The sequence below is a fragment of the Citrus clementina genome, unplaced genomic scaffold (genome assembly GCF_000493195.1).
Source record: "Citrus clementina cultivar Clemenules unplaced genomic scaffold, Citrus_clementina_v1.0 scaffold_4, whole genome shotgun sequence".
NCBI lineage: Eukaryota > Viridiplantae > Streptophyta > Magnoliopsida > Sapindales > Rutaceae > Citrus > Citrus x clementina.
In genome coordinates, this window is record NW_006262274.1 from 5,089,366 (window position 1) to 5,109,916 (window position 20,551).

General features: G+C 34.0%; 2 protein-coding genes and 1 pseudogene across 5 annotated transcripts; 2 read left to right on the top strand and 1 right to left on the bottom strand.

Annotated features, from left to right (window-relative positions):
• Window positions 1-1,472: 1,472 nt before the first annotated feature.
• Window positions 1,473-3,570, top strand: LOC18045324 (GDSL esterase/lipase At1g29670). The gene is made up of 5 exons (XM_006436298.2): window positions 1,473-1,713; window positions 2,467-2,594; window positions 2,679-2,927; window positions 3,019-3,262; window positions 3,338-3,570. Exons 1-5 carry the CDS (start codon window positions 1,473-1,475, stop codon window positions 3,568-3,570), a joined length of 1,095 nt encoding a protein of 364 aa, XP_006436361.1.
• Window positions 3,571-8,876: 5,306 nt separating this feature from the next.
• Window positions 8,877-14,287, top strand: LOC18045325 (pentatricopeptide repeat-containing protein At5g12100, mitochondrial). Of its 4 annotated transcripts, none has more exons than XM_024185952.1 (3): window positions 8,877-11,612; window positions 12,794-12,951; window positions 13,958-14,287. In XM_024185952.1, exon 1 carries the CDS (start codon window positions 8,992-8,994, stop codon window positions 11,404-11,406), a length of 2,415 nt encoding a protein of 804 aa, XP_024041720.1. In that variant the 5' UTR covers window positions 8,877-8,991; the 3' UTR covers window positions 11,407-11,612; window positions 12,794-12,951; window positions 13,958-14,287. The 4 variants fall into 4 exon arrangements, with proteins under 4 accessions (XP_024041720.1, XP_024041721.1, XP_006436362.1 ...); XM_024185953.1 differs by having other exon boundaries at window positions 12,814-12,951; XM_006436299.2 differs by having other exon boundaries at window positions 12,829-12,951.
• Window positions 14,288-14,547: 260 nt separating this feature from the next.
• LOC18045326 lies at window positions 14,548-16,655 on the bottom strand (annotated as a pseudogene).
• Window positions 16,656-20,551: the final 3,896 nt, after the last annotated feature.

The window sequence follows — 20,551 nt, forward strand, 5'->3', positions numbered from 1 at the left end:
TTAGATAATATTGGATTGAATTGGATAACATTGGATTATGTATAATACTATGTTGTGTTTGGTGCAATATTGGATTAGACTATAAATAATCATGTTTTATATTATAATATTACAATTTACAATTTATTATTATTATTAATATTATTATAAATTAAAATTTTGTATTATTAATTATACAAATCAACCTCAATGACATTAATGAAATATAAATCATAATTTAAATAATTTTTATTTTGTTAAATATATATATATATATATATATATATATATATATATGATATTATATTATTTTTATTCAATAATCTATTATTTTATAAAAATTTATCTTTTGAATATTAATTTAATAATTAATTTATAATGTAAATTTGAAATTATAAAAATATTTAATAATTAAATAAATTAAAATAGGATTTTAATTTAATGTGAAATTAATAATGATTTTTAGTATAATTTATTATTTACATTATTAAAATTAATATTTTTATTACATTTATCACATATTACTATAATTTTAATATTTTATAAATTATTATGTTTAATTGAGTTATCAATATAATCCAACACTAACTAATCCCATGGCCCCCCTTGGATAATTTCCTTTACAAAATTAAGATTAGCTTGTGGGCCCAGGATAACTAAATTTCAATACTCTTGACAGCACCAAACATGACACAATGATAAAATTAAAAAAAAAAAGAGTTCAATCCCCACTTTTAATCCTCCAACCAAACGAGCCCCTTAGTGTTGTTAACTAACTCGACCACCTATTATGCATGAGGTTATGGCTACTTCTACAGCTTCAGCCTATGCAAAACTTACATTTCCGTTAAAATGAGACTGATAAAAACCAGCTGCAACCATCTTACCAAACGAGTTTCTTACCACATCTCCCAGACTTTAAGCAAATTATAGTTTAAAACTAAAAAAATAAAACTAAACTGAAAATCGAATCAATTTCGATTCCAATTATTATTTCTAAAAAAATTGATGACTCAGTTCGATTCGGTAGTGTACCGAAACGTTGCACACCCCTGCTAATTATAACTATGTATTTTGCTTCATAAAAGGTCGGATTATAATATGGAATCCAATAACTAAGGATCAGGTTGTCATTAAGAAATTAAAAAAGAAAAAAATTAGAAGTGATACAACCATATCAATGGAGAGTTTGTGAAACGAACACTATGATGTTTGATGTGATTGATAGCAACACCCTTTCATTTTTGCATGAGATTGAAGGCATCAATTTAATGCCAATAAATGCCCTATCCTTCTTATTATCTATTACTTGATTATTATAAAATAGTACCCAATTCCCACTTGTTATCATACAAAACGTAAGGTGCCATTGATGGTTATTCTCAACCATCTGCAAAGTTTTATCTTCAAAAGCAATATTCTCTGTAATACTTCTTTCTTATTTTTACTATTGAAAAAAGAAAAACAACGTACTTCCACCTTTTTTTTCCCTAATGACAAGAGGGCGTAAACAGTGGCATCTGATGGTAATGATTTTGAACTTTCACTTCAGATGGGTTAATGGAGCAGAGCAAGTGCCATGTTACTTCATTTTTGGAGATTCATTATTTGATAGTGGCAATAATAATGCTCTTCCAACAAAGGCTAAAGCAAATTACCCTCCATATGGAATTGATTTTCCTGGAGGTCCAACTGGAAGATTTTCGAATGGTCTAAACATGGCAGATGTTATAGGTACATATAATATATAGGGTGTATATCATCTACCTCTTTCTCTTTAGCACATACAGTTTCATGAAGCAAATTATTTTTAATCGGGTAAAAGCTTGTTTAGTCCCTATATTATGAGGTTAGTGTCTATTTAGTCCCTGTATTTTTAAAAACACCTCAAAACATTCCTGCTACTAAATATTGACACTTATGCCATTATTTTTTATTATTTTTAACTTGCTTTTACAATATTACATTTTTACAATAATGTTTCTTTTTTGGATATTAATAAAAAATTAAATTATCGAATTAAACTCAAAAATAAAATAAAAACAAAAAAGGTATATATTAATTTTTGTAGAAGCTCACGTATGTCTAAAAAATTAATATCGTAAAAAATTACATTATCATTTTTTTGAGAAAATTTAATATTTTAACTCAAGAGTGTGTTCCACAAAAATTAATATATATTATTTTATTTTATTTTATTTTTTGGTGTTAAACTGGTAATTTATTTTTTTCTTTTTAATAATGTCTAAAAAATTATTATAATAGAGTTATTTTTTTCTTTTTAATAATGTCTAAAAAATTATTATAATAGGGCAATATTATAAAAATAAGTTAAAAGGAACAAAAGATAATGGCAAAAATCAATAATTTAATGGTAGGGATGATTTGAGGTATTTTAAAAAATATAGGGACTAAACGGGCACTAACTTCAAAATATAGGGACTAAACGAGCTTTTACCCTTTTTAATCAAAAACTTCTGGTTGCAGCTCAACTTCTAGGGTTTGGCGGTTTCATTCCATCTTATGCAAGTGCAAGAGGTGACGACATTCTCAAAGGTGTAAATTATGCCTCCGGAGGAGGGGGAATTCTAAATGAAACTGCACGAAACAACCTAGTAATTCAAACACTAACACTCCAAAATAGCTCACACCAGGAATCTGAACAATTTAATCATATATTTTCCTGATATTTCTCACAGGGATTCGTGTGGAGTATGAACCACCAGTTACTAAATCACCAAAGAACAGTATCGCGGATTAGGAGAGTACTAAAAAGAGACAGAAAATCAACTGCAAAATATCTGAGCAAATGCATATACACAGTTGGAATGGGCAACAACGACTACATTAACAATTATTTGTTGCCTCAGTTTTATACTACGAGTCACGTTTATACACCAGAGCAATATGCAACCGTTCTTGTTCGACAATATTCTCGGCAATTAAAGGTCCTTTCCTCTTCTCCTCCCGTTCTGCAAATGTAAATAAAAAGCATTTCTCTGTTTCTTCGAATTAACTCCTAATCTTCTTTGGTACTAGATTTTGTACAAATTGGGAGCAAGGAAGATAGCAGTATTCGGATTAGGTCTCGTCGGCTGTACTCCAGGCAGTGTTGCCATATATGGAACCAGTAATAGTTCAATGTGTGTAGATTCCATAAACATGGCAGTCCAGATTTTCAATAAGAAGCTCATACCACTTGTAGATGAACTCAACAACAATCTCCAGGATGCCAAGTTTATCTATGTGGACATTTTCAATATATCTTCTACTCCAACACCTGGTATAAAAGTTAAGCTTTCCTCACCAGAAAAGAACATAAAAATTATAATTGATCGCTGACTGATGTCCATTTCAGGAAATTCGGCGATTAACACTCCTTGCTGTGAAGTAGGGAATTTAACGATGAATGAAGGTGTTTCAACCTGCACTCCTTTCGGCACTTCATGTCCAAATAGAGGTGAGCACGTATTCTGGGATACAACGCATCCGACTGAAGTTGCCAATGCTGTTCTTGCTGGAAGATCATACAGTGCTCAACTTCCTTCTGATACTTACCCGATTGATATTCGTCGCCTTGCTCAACTCTAGTCCTGTATATCACAAGTAAGAATAGTTGGATTCTCAAAGGGACCATCATTATCAATTCGGTACCATTTTTCAAATTGATGCAAAGATGATACTTTTGTTGTAGTGAAACTTCAATGGAGTACTGGATAAGTATAACCTCCTAATGATTTGAATGAAACATCAGTAGAAATTATTTTTCATTCCCATCAGCAGGCAATGGAGTTAAGTTTAACTTACTTGTCAAGATGACTAAGGTTAATCCATTGACTGTATCACGATAAATTGCCAAAATACACCCAAGTCAACAAATAGATCATCATAATGGTACAAAGAATAATGTACAACTGAACACCATCATGAAGAATACAATAGTTTGCACAATGGGATATATGAAATATTGGATTTTTCAAAGGCAATGTCAGGGCAGATATAGCAGCAGAGATAAGCAATACCCAAGTCTAATAAACGAAGTCTGTCGGTATAAAACAAACGAAAAAGTGAGGTCAGACAAGAGTGAGTGTACAGATGAAAAAAGTCTATAGCTGCTGCGAAACCTCAATCAAGGTCTCTGGAATGCTCTTCTGGCCATGTTAACTTTGATATCATCGTCAAATTCTCCTCTGACAATACTTTTGTTTACTCTACCGGCCTCTAAAGGCCATCAAGATTAGTCTTGTTCTGTAACATGACGTCCACAGGATTCAGAAACACAATCTGAAAATAGATCGATCCCAAAGAGGTGAATGAGACTTGAGGACATTTTAAGGAGGAAAAAGTGAAAGCATGTATTCAACTAACACTAATTAACCTTTACCATCCTAGGTAGGAGTATTCTGCAAAGAAGAGTGTTGCCTGCAAATTATTAAATGCACCCCAGCTATTGAACTTATCAATAACCATTTTTTAATTCTCTCCCTGTAAGCTGGGGGCACTTGCTTCCTTAGGAGTCAGTTCACCCAGCAATTTTTTTTTACATGACAAATAACTGAAAAAAGAAGCTACCTATCAGACTAAAAGGGTTAATTAGAGTTTAGTCTCACTATTTTGTGTGTGTGTGTGTGCGTGTGCTGGGTTTGATTCATATTATTTGGTCACGCAATTAAACACAAATATAAATGCTATCTCAACTGATGACAAGATCACACAATCATATGATAAGAGAAACAAACAATCAGAGTCACATGATAAGATAAACAAACTTCCTAAGAATGTGATCCTCCGGGTTCCAATCGCACTGACAAGGGCAACCTTTTTTTTTTGATATTTTGGAGCCTAGTAAAAATTAGGTTAGAACAGAATGGGAAACAGAGCTCCCATACGTATCATTACATAAGCAATAACCCAGCCCCTCAGGGGGGTTCAAAGACATGAAGACCAAGAGGTAGGGAACCGGCAAGTTTTGCCATGCAATCTGCAGCAAAATTGGGTTCACGATATATATTTTTTTATGGTAATAAACCGTTGTCTGTTCATCACTTCCTTGATGGCAATTATGTGAGAAAAGTGTGCATTAGGCATCAAAATAATGAAGGAAATAAGTTGGGAAACACATTGGCTATCCACCTCTTCAATCAAATAACGAATGCCACGGTCCCAAGCAATATTAAGGCCTTGAAAGAGACCCCAAAGCTCTGCAGTATTCATCGATCCAAAACCAATTTTCATGCCAAAGCCAAACTGCCACTTGCCAGAGCAATCCTTAACCAAGCTACCAGCGCTAGCTAAACCATTCTTTAACCGTGATCCATCAGTATTTAATTTGAAAAACGATTCAGAGGGAGCCTGCCAGCCAATATCTTTGATGATCCCATTGCTCTGACCTAAACTTAGAGTTGATCGTACATTTTGAATGTCCTGTACCCAAGATTTTATTTCAGTAACAATCTGAGTGTAGCAAGGGGAATTCTGGGAGAAAAGAAACTGATTGCACCAAAACCAAATTTTCCAGCTAGCCACACCAAATAAACAGGCCCACTCATCCACAACTTCATTGATACCACTCTTTCCCAAATTGAAAGAGAGCCAATCACAAAGATTAAAGGAGAAAAAATAATGTCTGAAGCTTACTGGAATCAAACAATTCCATATTCTCCTTGCAAAAAAAACAGTCCCTAAGTGCATGCATCACGTCTTCTCTCTTATGGCCACATCTTTCACAATTCATTTTGTCCAGAATATGCCTCTTAAAAAGCTCCTCTCTAGTTTTAATTTAGCAAGCATCACCAACCATAAAAAAATTCTAACTAGTTGGGGACCTTTCCATTGCCAAATTAATTTCCAAAAATGAACATCTTTGTTACACTTGGAATTATTCAGAAAAAGTAAGCTGATTTAGATGTGAACTTGCCCGTTTTGGAGTGAGCCCAATAAAGGAGGTTGTCGCATTTGCCGTCAGAAGGGGGCTTGATCGCTGTAATTTGGAGAAGAATTTGACTGGGGAGAAAAGCACTAATCATGTCCAAGTTCCACTGCCCCTCAGCGTCCACAAAATCAGCAACTCATTTATTTATTAACTCATCTGGGATTGGGTTTGTAATATGATCTGCAATAATTATTTCTTCTGAAACCCAACACTGATGCCAGAAGTTAATTTTATTCCCATCTCCAATCGACCATCTCATGCCCTGTAACATATAATCCCAGATTCTGCTTATGCTTCTCCAAAGATAAGAATTATACTTGTTATCAATAGTTATAGGAATAGAGTCTGAGAAAAGCCCATATTTAGATCTCAGAACCTGAATTCATAAACTGTGAAGAGAAGCCAACATATTCTTTCCAATTTTCATAGGCAGAGCATTGTTCATGTCAGAAAGATTCTTCAAGCCAAGACCACTTCCAGATTTTGGTGTACAAACTATTTCTAATTAACCAGATTAAGTTTACGGCCTTCATTATTTCCTCCCCAGATGAATCTCCGAGAGATCCGATCAATTTTGTCTAACACTCCCTTTGGAATCTTTGTTGTTTGCATTGCAAAAATAGGAATCGCTTGAATAATTGATTGAGCCAGAGTAATTCTTCAAGATAAAGAAAGGTGCATTGAGCTCCACCCTTACAGCTTTTTATCAACATTGTCCACAATCTCTTGATAAGTAGCTTTGGTAACTTTGTTGTGAAGCAGCGACATTCCGAGATATTTGCCAAGATTTTCAAACCTAATGACTCGCTTATTTTCCTTGCCATAGCCTTTCTAACATTCTTGGAGAAAAAAAAACACAGTCTCCTGTTTGCTAGCTATCTCCCATGAACTGCTACAGAAACTGTCAAGCACATTATTTATAACTTGGGCTTGATTACAAGAAGCCTTAGCAAGAAGGAGCAAATCATCTGCCAAAAAAAAAAAAAAAAAAGTGTTAGAGGAACACCATTACACGAAAGGCGTATGGGTCACCATCTTCCGTCAGCCACTGCCTAATTAATTCCATGACTAAGGCGTTCAATACAAAGAGGGTCTCCCTGTCGAATGCCTCTAGAAGAAGTGAATTCATCAGTGAGCTCCCCTTCCCATAAAATTTGCATTCTAGCCGTGGTGATGCATTCCATTGTAATTCAAATAAACTCCTGAGGCAGCCCAACATCTTTACGAATATCATGGATAAAATCCCACCAAAGCCTGTCATAAGCCTTCTCAAGGTCGACTTTGATAGTCATTTGCCTAGTTTTACCCCTTTTAGTTTTCATTGTGTAGATGATTTCTTGCGCCATGACAATATTTTCCGTGATATGTCTTCCGAGGATGAAACTAGTCTAAGTTGGACCAATTAAGTCAGGTAAAATCTCCTTTAGCCGGTTTGCCAAAATTTTTGTGATTGTTTTGTACAGAACTGGACAAAGGCTTACGGGATAAGGACAATAAGTCTTGTTCAGTTCTGAAGGAAGGGGATTCCCTTTAACAATATTACTCACAAGGTCACAAACTGAAACACCAACCACTTTCCATTGTGCCTGATAGAAGAGAGCATGGAGCACATCAATTCCTAGAGCCTTTAAAGGTTTCATTCCGAAAATAGTAGCTTTTATTTCCTCACTCTGGATAGCTCTACAAAGATCAGCTATTCTGTCTTCATCGATCTTTGGAAAGGCATTTGCAATGGAGTAAATTCAGACCTCTTCATCATCACGAGTGAAAAGTCTAGAGAAAAAATCAATGGCGTGAGTCTTGATTTCTTCCTTGACAAGGGCAACTATAGAACACATAAAATCAGCTCACAAAATCCCAACTTCAGAGACCAGAGAGTTGCTAGCGATTAACAAACTAAGTTTATTCCATCACCATTTTCGTTGAGAGGTCAAGATGACAGCAAACAAGAACTCGGCAATTCATCAGTAGTACATTCAAAATATCTAAACAATTAATTATTCTTATCAACAGAAGCCATAAGCAAAAGATAGTCAGCAATTTGCTTGATGTTGTTTTCTTCTTGGCTTATGAGTGTGTTTGAGAATTGGTCGCAGTTGCTTTAGGCAATATGCCCTCTTGTCCTGAATCTATCTTGGAAAGTGGAACAACCTTTCCAGAGAGTCCAAGCCCAACAAATCAAGTTGTACTTCACCAACACCCTTTTGTGTGAAACTTGAATAAGACCGTCCAATGCCTAGCCCTCAGGTGGTGGGATGGTTCAATACTTTTATTGAGTGACGAAGTAATGAGTTTTTAAATAGAATTATTAGTAGATGGTATAATATTATTTTCTTACAATGGGGACAGATACAATTAGGTAGATTAAAAGATGAAATTCCAACATATTATTTGTTGCCCATTTAAATACTTAAAAATAAAATTTCGCACATTTTTTTTCTCTCCCAATATTGAAAATAGACTGTGGATGACCGGTAATTGAGATGTAGTGAGCATTTTATTGTGTAACTAATAAACACACTAAAAAATATAAGCTAAACTTATTTAAAAAAGGGGTAAATCAAAGGAACCGAATTATTTGGCATATGATGCGTATAGGCACATTTAGCATACACTTGTAAAGAGACTCATGTCCTTTTTCACTTTATTTTAATTATTTTATTTACATTTTTGGTTTTATCATCACAGAATATAATCTAACCTTACATGATATTTGTAATTTTGTAAAAAAAAAATTGAAATAATTATAGATGTAGTATTATAGTTTTCCTTTAATCCCATCACAATCAACTACTAATATTATTTTTCCAAATTACATTTGAACCTACTGCTAATATTTACAATAAAAAGTCTACTAAACGCTTTGTAATAGTATAGTTCAAATATTCGGACGTAAAATGAGTTTAATGTACTTTAAGAGAACGAAGCACGCACTTACTTGAATGTTTTGTCCATGAGCGTTTTTCTAATATTATAATATTCTTAAATGTAAGACTGAGAGGTTTAAGTTTCTCTCATTTGTTAGTCGAAAGCAAAGGGTTTTAGGCAAAACTGAAACGAGCAACGCTAGCGAGAAGCCGATGGCAAGGCAACTGCGTCATCCTCTCAAATTCCGGCCCATTTTCCCTCCCTCTCTTTCTCTTTCTCGTTCCCTCTGCACACAATCATCAAACAGCAACCACAACAGCCACGGAGACCAAGAGCGCAATGAGCAAGTACGGAAAATCCGAATCCTCTTCCAGAAGAACCGCCCAGAAGCCGCTCAGAGACTCATCAAATCCATCGTCTTATCAAACGCTTCACCTTTCACTTCGCCCCACGAGCTCTTCTCTCTTTTCTCCGTCTCCTCGCCTTACTACAAACCCACCTTCGCCAACATCCTCCTGTCGATTCTATCATCCGCAAAGCTTCCCAGCGATGCCCTGCAGCTTTACGCTTCGACCAAAGCCGACGGTACGCGTCTCTCTTTGGATTCCATTAATGTCTTGCTTGAATGTTTGGTGAGCTGTAATCAGTATGATAGGGCTCTTGATTTGTTTGATGAGATTGTTTGCATGGGGTTTAGGCCTGATAAGTTTACGTATGGTAAAGCGGTTCAAGCCGCGGTGAAGATTGGTGATTTGAAGAGGGCTTGTGAGATTTTTGATGGGATGGAGAAGAGTAGGACTAGGCCTAATGTGTTTGTTTATAACAATTTGATTAGTGGGTTTTGCAAAGAGAAGAAAATTAGGGATGCAGAGAAGCTGTTTGATGAAATGTGTCAGCAGAAGTTGGTGCCGACGAGGGTTACTTATAATACGTTGGTTGATGGGTATTGTAAAGTTGGGGAGTTTGAAAAGGTTAGTACTTTGAGAGAAAGGATGAAGAGGGACAAGGTGGAGGTGAGTTTGGTTATGTTTAATTCATTACTCGGTGGGCTTTGTAAGGCGAAGAGGATGGAGGAGGCAAAGAGCGTATGTAAGGAAATGGAAGTTCATGGGTTTGACCCTGATGGGTTTACTTATAGCATGCTTTTTGATGGGTATTCCAAGTGTGGGGATGGGGAGGGTGTGATGGCTTTGTACGAAGAATTGAGTGGGAGAGGATTTAGGATTAATAGTTATACTTGTAGCATTTTGTTGAATGCATTATGCAAAGAAGGGAAGGTGGAAATTGCGGAGGAGATTGTTGGGAAAGAAATAGAAAATGGGCTTGTTCCTGACGAAGTTATGTTTAACACAATTGTGAGTGGATATTGTCGAACAGGTGACTTGAACAGAGCTATGTTGGCTATTCAACAAATGGAAAATCATGGGTTGGCTCCAAATTGCATTACTTTCAATACTTTGATTGACAAGTTTTGTGAATTGGGAGAGATGGATAAGGCGGAGGAATGGGTAAAGAGAATGTTGGAGAAGGGCATTTCTCCAAATGTTAAGACAAATAACACCCTAATTGATGGGTATGGAAGAATGGGCCATTTTGATAAGTGCTTTCAGATTCTTGAAGAAATGGAAAATAGTGGGACGAAGCCTAATGTTGTAAGCTATGGTTCTCTCATAAACTGGTTATGCAAAGACTGTAAGCTTCTTGAAGCTGAAATAGTCCTCAAGGATATGGAAAATAGAGGTGTTCTTCCTAACGCTCAAATATATAATATGCTCATTGATGGTAGCTGCACAATGGGGAGGATTAAAGATGCTTTCAAGTTTTTTGATGAGATGGTGAAAAGGGAAATGGGTCCAACACTTGTAACTTTTAATGCCCTCATTAATGGGCTTTGCAAAAAGGGAAGGGTAATGGAAGCTGAAGACATGCTCCCCCAAATAACAAGTAGTGGTCTTAATCCTGATGTGATTACATATAACTCACTGATCTCTGGATATTCCAGTCTAGGAAGCTCCCAAAAATGTCTCGAGCTGTATGAAAATATGAAGAAGTTGGGCATCAAACCTAGTTTGAGGACTTATCATCCTCTACTTAGTGGATGTATCAGGGAAGGAATAGTGGCTGTAGAGAAATTATTCAATGAAATGTTACAGATCAATTTGGTTCCTGATCTACTGGTGTATAATGCACTCATTCACTGTTATGCAGAGCATGGAGATGTCCAGAAGGCACTTGTATTGCATAGTGAGATGGTGGACCAGGGAATTCGTCCTGACAAGATGACCTACAATAGCTTGATTTTTGGGCACTTAAGAGAAGGCAAGTTGTCCAAGGTAAAAGAGCTTGTCAATGACATGAAGGTCAAAGGATTGATTCCTAAAGCGGATACCTACAACATACTGGTAAAGGGATACTGCAACCTTAAGGATTTTGGTGGAGCATACATTTGGTACCGTGAAATGTTTGAAAATGGTTTCATTCCCAGTTTCTGTATTTACAATGAGCTAACAAATGGCCTCAAACAAGAGGGGAAGTTGAAAGAGGCCCAGATTTTATGCTCCGAAATCAGCATTGTAGGAAAGGATGCTTGGACTAATGAGGATCAATCTGCAGTTGCTAAAATGTAGAAAAGTGATGTTTGGTTTGATTAAGTGTTCAGTTCGTCAATTGATTAAGATCTCAAGGAAAGCAAGAAAAGCAGCCATGTTAAGTGCTGTAACTAGGGAGCTATATTGATGCTGATTTCCAGCCATGGTCTGATGGCATCTGGCACACCATTCTTTCTTTGTTTGCAACCCATCATTAGCTCTGGTTTCGCGAGTCTGGAAACTAGGTATAAATTGCCTTGCTTAATTATACAATTGAATTTATTGGCTCACTGATCTTTACCGTTTATGATTTGGTACATACCTCTCTTTCTCTCTCTGTGTGTATATAATTGTAACATTTTGTATACAAAACTGTATGTGGGTCGATTGAGGACGAAGTTGGTCCTGATTGTTGAATCTATCAGGTCCCATTCCTCACTGGCCAGTTATTGACATTTTTTTTTTCATGTTTTATTGGTGTTTATTTATGGAACCTCACAACCTAAACCAATTTCACCTGATGGCATCACATAATAATCTTCATTTCTCTGAGACATTGGGGAGGACTAAATTTTTATCTAATGAGTAACTTTATTATTTACATGGTCATTAGATAAAAGGTTAAAAAATTTTAGGAACAAATTTTAGTTTTGTTAGGAATGTTCTGGAATACTAAGTTATTGTCTCATGTGGTTATAGGAGAGTGGCACATGATTGAAGTGCAGAAGAAACTAGAGGTCAATAAAAAGTGTAAATCGCCATGAATACATAGGTCATTCAACTCCGTGCAATGATCTAACAGAAAAAGTAATTTATTGATTATGACAATCAACACTTGCTGTTACCTATAAAAGAGCAGAAAGTGAAACATTGACTAGCCAATAAGATCGGTACGAAAAGCAATAACACATTTCGCTGAAGTAGCTTCTAATCCACTCGAATTTACTTTGTAAGGAAGTGCTAGATTTTTGGGATTATCTCAGACAACCCTCATGCCATATGTAATTTTAATATGGACATGATGTAACCGTCACCATCTAGCTGTCTATCTATACTAACACATGCATTATCCAATTCTTCTCCGTTATTATTGTTGATATGATATTAAGTGTCTTAAAAATCAATGTTAGCTAAACTGGTGATATGCTTGTAGATTTCAAACTGCTTTTCTGAGAACTCAGATTGGTGCTTGATGAATAGAATGCTTGAAATTTCATTATATTGCAATTTTTACTCTAGAGCAAGAAGTGGGGTCCTCCACCTTGCATCTTTTAGTTTCCACTGTAGATTGATAATTTCATGTGAACATTTATGCTAATCAATATGCCATTTGCCAAAGGCCAACACTGATTGGAGTAACATGAAGATGTAAATTTTACTTTCTTAACACAACTTTGTAGTGATCCAAATTTTTTTTGTTGTTAAGTAATTTATGAGATTGTTAAGGGTGTGGGTATTCAGGAATGCTGCTCTTTGTGTTGGCTGTGGGGATGACAAGATAGTACTGCTGTGGAGGACGTGGATTTGTCTGACCAAGCTAGTACCAAAAGCTTGAAGATTGCAATCTATCTTGGTTGTCCAAAGGTACCTTATAATCATTCTTATTTGAGTAGGATTATATTCCGTTTTGAAAGTAATTCATTCATTTAGAAAACCATCAAAGAACATAATTGTTACCATCTTTTGGTTAATTTTGAAGATGCACAAGTATTGCTCAACTTGGGATGTTTACCATCTGATTGTATTATATCATTTTCTTTAATGCTGTACAAACTTAGTAAGACCTTCAGTGTTTGAACTGCAACCATTCTTAAACACACTCACCGGCCAAGAAGAAACAGATCAAGCAAATTGCTGACGCTCTTTTGCTTATTGCTTCTGTTGATAAGAATAATTAGTTGTTTAGATATTTTAAATGTACTACCAATGAAATGCTTAGTTCTTGTTTGTTGTCATCCTGACCTCTTAACAAAAATGGTGGAGTAAACTTAGGACAAACCGAGTTTGTTAATCACTGGCAACTCTCTGGTCTCTGAAGTTGGGGTGTTCGGAGCTGTTTTTATATGTTCTATAATTACCCTCGTCAATGTGGTTGGAATCCAGACATTCTTCGAAGTTTGTTTATCTTGTCATGTGATTGTGTCATTGTTTGTTTCTCTGATCATGTGATTGTGTGATCTTTTCGTCAGTTCAAAAGGCATGTATGTAAGTGTGTGACCAAATAATATGAATCGAACCCAGCACGCACACACAAACACAAAATAATGAGAATAAACTCTAATTAAACCCTTTTAGTCTGGTAACTGGCTTCTTTATCAGTTATTTGTCATGCAAACAAAAATTTCTGGGTAAACTGACTCCGAAGGAAGCAAGTGGCCCAGCTTCCAGGAAGAGAACTTAAAAAATGCTTATTGATTAGTTCAATGGCTTGGGTGCATTTAATAATTTGCAGACAACACTCTTCTCTGCAGAATACTCCTACCTAGGCTGGTAAAAGTTAACTAGTGTTAGTGTAATTCATGCTTTAACTTTTCCTTCCTTAAAATGTCCTCAACTCTCATTCACCTCTTTGAGATCGATCTATTTTCAGGTTGTGTTTCTGCATCTGTGTATGTCATGTTACAAAATGGACTAACCTTTGTGGCCTTTAGAGCCCGGAAGAGTAAACAAACGGATTGCCAGAGGACAAAATTGGGGATGTTATCAAGGTTAACATGGCCACAAGAGCATTCCAGAGACCTCAATTGAGGATTTGAAACAGGCATAGATTTTTTTCAACTGACCACTCATTCTTGTCTGACCTTTCTTTTTCATTTGTTTCTATGCTGACAGACTTCATTTATTAGACTTGGTATAGCTTATCTCTACTGCTGAATCTGCTCTGACATTGCCTTTGAAAAATCCAATATTTCATATATCATATTTTGCAAACTATTGTATTCTTCATGATGATGTTCAATTGTACATGGTCCTTTGTACAATTCTGGTGATCTATTTGGTGACTTGGGTGTATTTTGGCCATTTATCGTGATAGAAACAATGGAATAAGCTTGATCATCCTGACAAGTTAAAGTTAATGCCATTGCCAGTAGATGGGATTGAAAAGTAATTTCTGTTGAAATTTTATTCAAATCGTATGGAAGTTATGATTATTCATACCCCGAAGTTTCATATGACAAAAGTACCATCTTTAGATCAATTTCCAAAATGGTACCGAATTGATAATGGTGGCCCCTTTGAGAATCCAATTATTCTTATTTGTGCTATGTGGTGCAACAGCTGAGCAAGGTGATGAATATCAGTCGGGTATGTATCCTAAGGAAGTTGAGCACTGTATCAGCTTCCAGCAAGGACAATATTGGCAACCTCAGTTGGAGGCTTTGCATCCCAGATTATGTACTCATCTCTATTTGGACATGAAGTACTGAAAGGAATGCAAGTTGAAACACCGTTTATTCATCCTTAAATTCCCTACTTCACAGCAAGGAGTGTTGATCACCGAATCGTCTGAAATGGACATCAATCACCGATCATTTATAATTCTGATGTTCTTTTCTGATGGTGAAAGTTCAACTTTTATAACAGGTGTTGGAGTGGAAGATATATTGAAAATGTCCACGTATATAACTTGGCATCCTGGAGATTGTTGTTGAGTTCACCTATAAGTGGTATGAGCTTTTTATTGAAAACCTGGACTGCCATGTTTATGAAATCTACTCATACATAACTATTACTGGTTCCAGACACGGCAACACTGCCTGGAGTACAGCCGATAAGACCTAATCTGAATACTGCTATCTTCCTTGCTCCCAAGTGGTACAAAATCTAGTACCAAAAAAGATTAGAAGTTAATTCGAAGAAACAAGAAATGCAGACCTTGTTATTTACATTTGCAGAACGGAAGGAGAAGAGGAAAGGAGCTTTAATTGCTGAGAATATTGTCGAACAAGAACAGTTGCATATTGCTCTGGTGCATAAACGTGACTCGTGGGACAAATCTGAGGCAAGAAGTAATTCTTAATGTAATCGTAGTTGCCCATTCCAACTGTGTATACGCATTTGCTCAGATATTCTGCAGTTGATTTTCTATTTCTTGTTAGTATTCTCCGAATCAGCGATATGGGGAAAATATATCATCAAATTGTTCAGATTCCTGTCGTAAACTATAGTGGAGTGTTAAGCGTTTGAATTGCTAGGTCTTGTCGTGCAGTTTCATCTCGAATTCCTGCTCCTCCGGAGGCATAATTTAAACCTTGGAGAATGTTTTCACCTCTTGCACTTGCAAAAGGTGGAATGAAACCGTCTAGAAGTTGAGCTGCAACAAGAAGTTTTTAAATAAAATGATTTGCTCCATGAATCTGTATGTAATAAAGAGAAAGAATAAGATGCTATGACTCTATTATGTTATATATACCTATAGCATCTACAATGTTTAGACCACTTGAAAATCTTCCAGTTGGGCCTTCAGGAAAATTAATTCCATATGGAGGGTAGTTCGCTTTAGCCTTTGCTGGAAGAGCATTATTATTGCCATTGTCAAACAATGAATCTCCAAAAATGAAGTAACGTGGCACTTGCTCTGCTCCATTAACCCATTTGAAGTACAAGATCAAAATCATTAGTAAGAGATGCCACTATTAACGCTTCCTTGCCCTTGCCAAAGAAACTTAGAAGTATGTGTATATATATGTGAATAATAAAAATAAGAAAGAAGTATTATAGATAATATCACTTTTGAAAAAAAAAAGAAAAAAAAAAAAGAAATTGCTGATGGTTAGAGAATGAGAAGGATAGGGCCTCATTGATTGGCATCAATCACATGTAAAAATGAAAGTGTTGCTGTCAATTACTTCAAAAACTGAAAAAGAGTAATGCTCGATGTCTTTGTATTTCAGTTTCAATCGATACGGTAGTACCACATCAATGACAACACCATTTCCTTAATTTTGGAATTTTATGCTATAATCCAACCTTGTATTAAGAAAAAATACATAGTTATGATTAGTAGGGGTGAGCAACAATTCGTTTCAGTTCCGAATCGAGCTGAATCATCGATTTTTTTAGAAATAATATTTCGAATCCGAATTTGTTTGGTTTTTTTGGGTTTTAAATCATAATTTCCTTTGTATTGTTAGATTTTTGAATTTTTTTTTTCATATGAACCGATTGCTTTTAAAAATGGAACCATCCGTTTGGTTTCTTTTTCAGAACAATAATTTTTTTTATTAAATTTAGGGTAATTTAGGTTCAGCCCCCAATTATTTCAACATTTTACATCGTACACCCATATCTTTCGACCATGTGCACCGTACCCCTATTTCTGTTAAAAAATTAATTAATTCTAACTATTTAGGCTATTATTAACTTAAAAAGACCATACTCCCCTAGCTTGAAATACTAAAAAATGTGAGTACTAAAATACTGCTTATAACTTATAAAATTTACATCAAGAAATAAAAATTTGTTATAATAAATATTTATCTTTATATTTTTTAAATTATATTTGGATTTCCTTATCATAACAAGATTGTAAAACCAGTAAACTATAAAATGAGAGACAAAGCATGATTTCAATGTGAAAAAAGAAAATCAGAGACAATCATCAGTACATCACAAAATAGTTCCGATAATCCCACCAAAACAAACAAACCCCAATAATAAAGAAAGATACGCTAATTATTACCAAACTATGGTGCACATGGTTGAAAGATGTGGGTGCACGGTGCAAAATGTCCAAACAACTAGGGCTGATGCGAAATTACCCTTAAGTTTAAAGTTTTAAATCGTGCACAGTTGTAAATATGAACGTGACAAAATTAAGATTTAAAAAACGCCGCACAGCCAAATGTACGGATAATTGAAGATAAGATTTCAAAATATGATTGGATATGTTAAATTTCTAAAATCTTAACAGAAGCCAATAAATCAATGCCGCTGAAGCCCTTTTGGACAATACTTGAAAACAAAGAAAAAATTGTCAAATAAAGGAGAAAAGTACGTGCCAAGCTGCAAATTAACTAGAGTGGGCATAGTGATTTAGAGTGTGTTTGAGATTGAAATATTGTAACTTTTAAGTTACCTTTTTTTCATGCAATAAAAAAATCCAGGCGGCCTTTGCCAAATAGAGACTGAACAGCTGCTGTGGAAAAATAAAAATTGTAATTATGAAACAAAAGTTAGTAATATATAGTAAATGTAAATTTTAAATAATAGTTTTGATAAAATTATTAAAATATAATAAATTTTTCATTATACAAGTGAAAAATCATATTAACATATCTTCTAAGCTACGGGTAAAAACTCATTTAGTCCATGTATTTTAAGATTAGTGTCCATTTAGTCCTTTTATTTTTAAAAATACCTCGAAACATCCCTGCCGTTAAAGTATTGATACCCCTACCATTACTTTTTATTTTTTTTGCTTACTTTTATAATATTATCCTTTTATAATAATTTTTTGTTTGGACATTAATAAAAAGAAAATAATTATATTATCAATTTAACCCTAAAAAATAAAAAAAAATATTAATTTTTAATTGTCAAAAATTGTATGCAAACTACCAAGTGTGCAAATGGTGCTTGCAAAAAAATTAATATAATTTTTTTTTTATTTTTTAGGATTAAATTAGTAATTTAATTATTTTCTTTTTATTAATGTCCAAAAAAAATTATTATAAAGGGATAATATTGTAAAAGTAAGCCAAATGAAATAAAAAGTAACGGTAGGGGTATCAATACTTTAACGACAGAGATGTTTCGATGTATTTTTAAAAATAAATGGACTAAATGGACACTAATTTTAAAATACAGGGACTACATGAGCTTTTACCCTCTAAGCTGCCACAACTAGTGTTTACCAAACACTTTAGTGTTGTATTTTTTAAATTACAGCTGGTCAACCTCAATTGCAAAAGCACCCTTACATAAATTGTAAAATATTTGTGTGTATGGTTGTCTTATGAATTCTATCATTTGGTAAAACATTGAATTTCACAATAAAATTAATTGATATTTTTAATATTAAATTTAGTGGTCTCACTATAAGATCTACTGTTAATCTTATGATAAAATTCACTACTCCATCACATGACACGATGGAATCTTATTAAACTATCTCACAATCCCCTGGAATTGTTCTCAGATAAAATTCCTAATTCCAAACAAAAATAATGGGACTTGTGCCGCGCTCGATATATCAAGAGCATGTGATTACTATTTACATGTACGCATTGTACGGTGGAAACTGAACTAGTGTTATAGAAACGTGATAAAATAATGAAACATGTGGCGTTTTGTACCATTTTTATAATGAACTAGACTCTTATAAAATAGTGAAAAAAATGGGACATTTCCACCGAAACTTTTTTTTTTTTTTTTTTTTGGGTTTGAATCCTACCTAATCTAGAGAATAATTCAAACGATGCATAAAATTTTAAAGTAATAAATAAAGAAGAATTATAGAAAAATCTACTTAATTTATTTTTTGGAACTCAATTTTTTTTATTTTATTTGAGTACTAAAATTACCTTAGTCTAAGTTTAAATTATTTATTCTATCTTATATGGTAAAGTACCAAAAATTTACTTTAACTTCAATCTTTTTTTCATAAAACGTTTATACAAAATTCATTTTTTTTTCTAAATTATGTGTCAACATTACTTTAATAGTATGATTTACTAATTTATTATAATTAAACTAACATAATGTCTTTATGGTATAATACTTATATAATTTATCAAACTGCTAAATTTATGTCATTTACATAGAGGGTGTTGAAAAATCATTAGATTTAATCTAAAAATATTGGATTATAGGTTAAATTAAATATCTAAACTATTAGATACAAGAACATATATTTCTATTCATGAATCGGGATCCTAATGCATATAGATACAAATGGTCCAATGGGAGCAAGAATTTCCAGGAGCATTTGAAACATGGTAATTTGGTCAAGATAGTTAAATATATTTTATTTTGAAGTAAAATAATTAAAGATGGTCAAAGAAACCTTAGTAAGAAAAAAATTAGGTAATTATCCACCAACCACCAAATTTTTCTGACTTTTTCAAAAATATACAAATCTTTTTTTTCTTTTTGGGCAAAAATCCACCTAAAGTTTACAAAGTATTTCAGTTGTCCATTGCTGTCTTAAATTTGTTAGACATATTAACATAATATTCATGAAATGACAAATTTACCCTTAAACATAAAACAACTATTTTTCCCCAAGTAAATGACAAAAAAAAGATGAAAGATTACAAAACAAACTTAATTATTTTTATAACTGAAATAAAATAAAGTAAAATTTATATAACTTAGATAAAAATCTATATATACCAAATTGAAATCGTAAAAAAATTTAAAAAATGGTGGCAAGCAATTTACTTTACCAACTAAACGATAAAAATTTAATGCAGCATCTAATTCAGCCAAACTTGCAATCATACATATGTTTGGAGTTACAAACGGCCTGAATGTAGCCAATCAATTGAAGTTTCAAGATCCTTAATTTAATTGGAGGAAAATATTCCAAACCCTAACTCAATAGTTGCTATAACCAACAAGAGGCAAAAAAAAAAAAAGTATGAAAGATTGCCGGCTTGCCATAGTTAGAGAACACTGATGGTTGGCGAAAATTTTGAATGCATGAGTATGGCGGCGGTGGCGGTGTGTTTTGACTCACTGTATTTCAGTGAGAGAAAAATGAAAGAAGGGTGGTGGTTGGAGAGATAGGCATGGGATAGAGAGAGCCTTGCAGCAGTTAAGGTTGATGTGTCCACTCACTATTCAATTGTTTCAATTTGAAGGAAATATTATATTTATATTTTCATTTTCATTTTTAATTTTTTAACTATGCAATTTGATCAAACTTTCGGATTGGATCCAAATTCCATCCAAAGCGCAGCCCCAGATTAGCAATGGTGAACGAAGTTGTTTTTTGAGGTTTATGTAAAATGACAATTTAAGTCCTATGACATCAGTTGGATTTTCATAGAGTTAAGACAACAGTGGATAATTGAAACACTTTATAAATTTTAGGTGCATTTCTGTAAAGAAAAAAATATTTTGAGTATTTTTTAAAATGTCCAAAAAATTAGGTGGTCGGTGGATAATTACCTAAAAATTTATAATAATGATATAATTGATTAATTGTTAAGATTTTATTGTTAATTTGTACTTATTA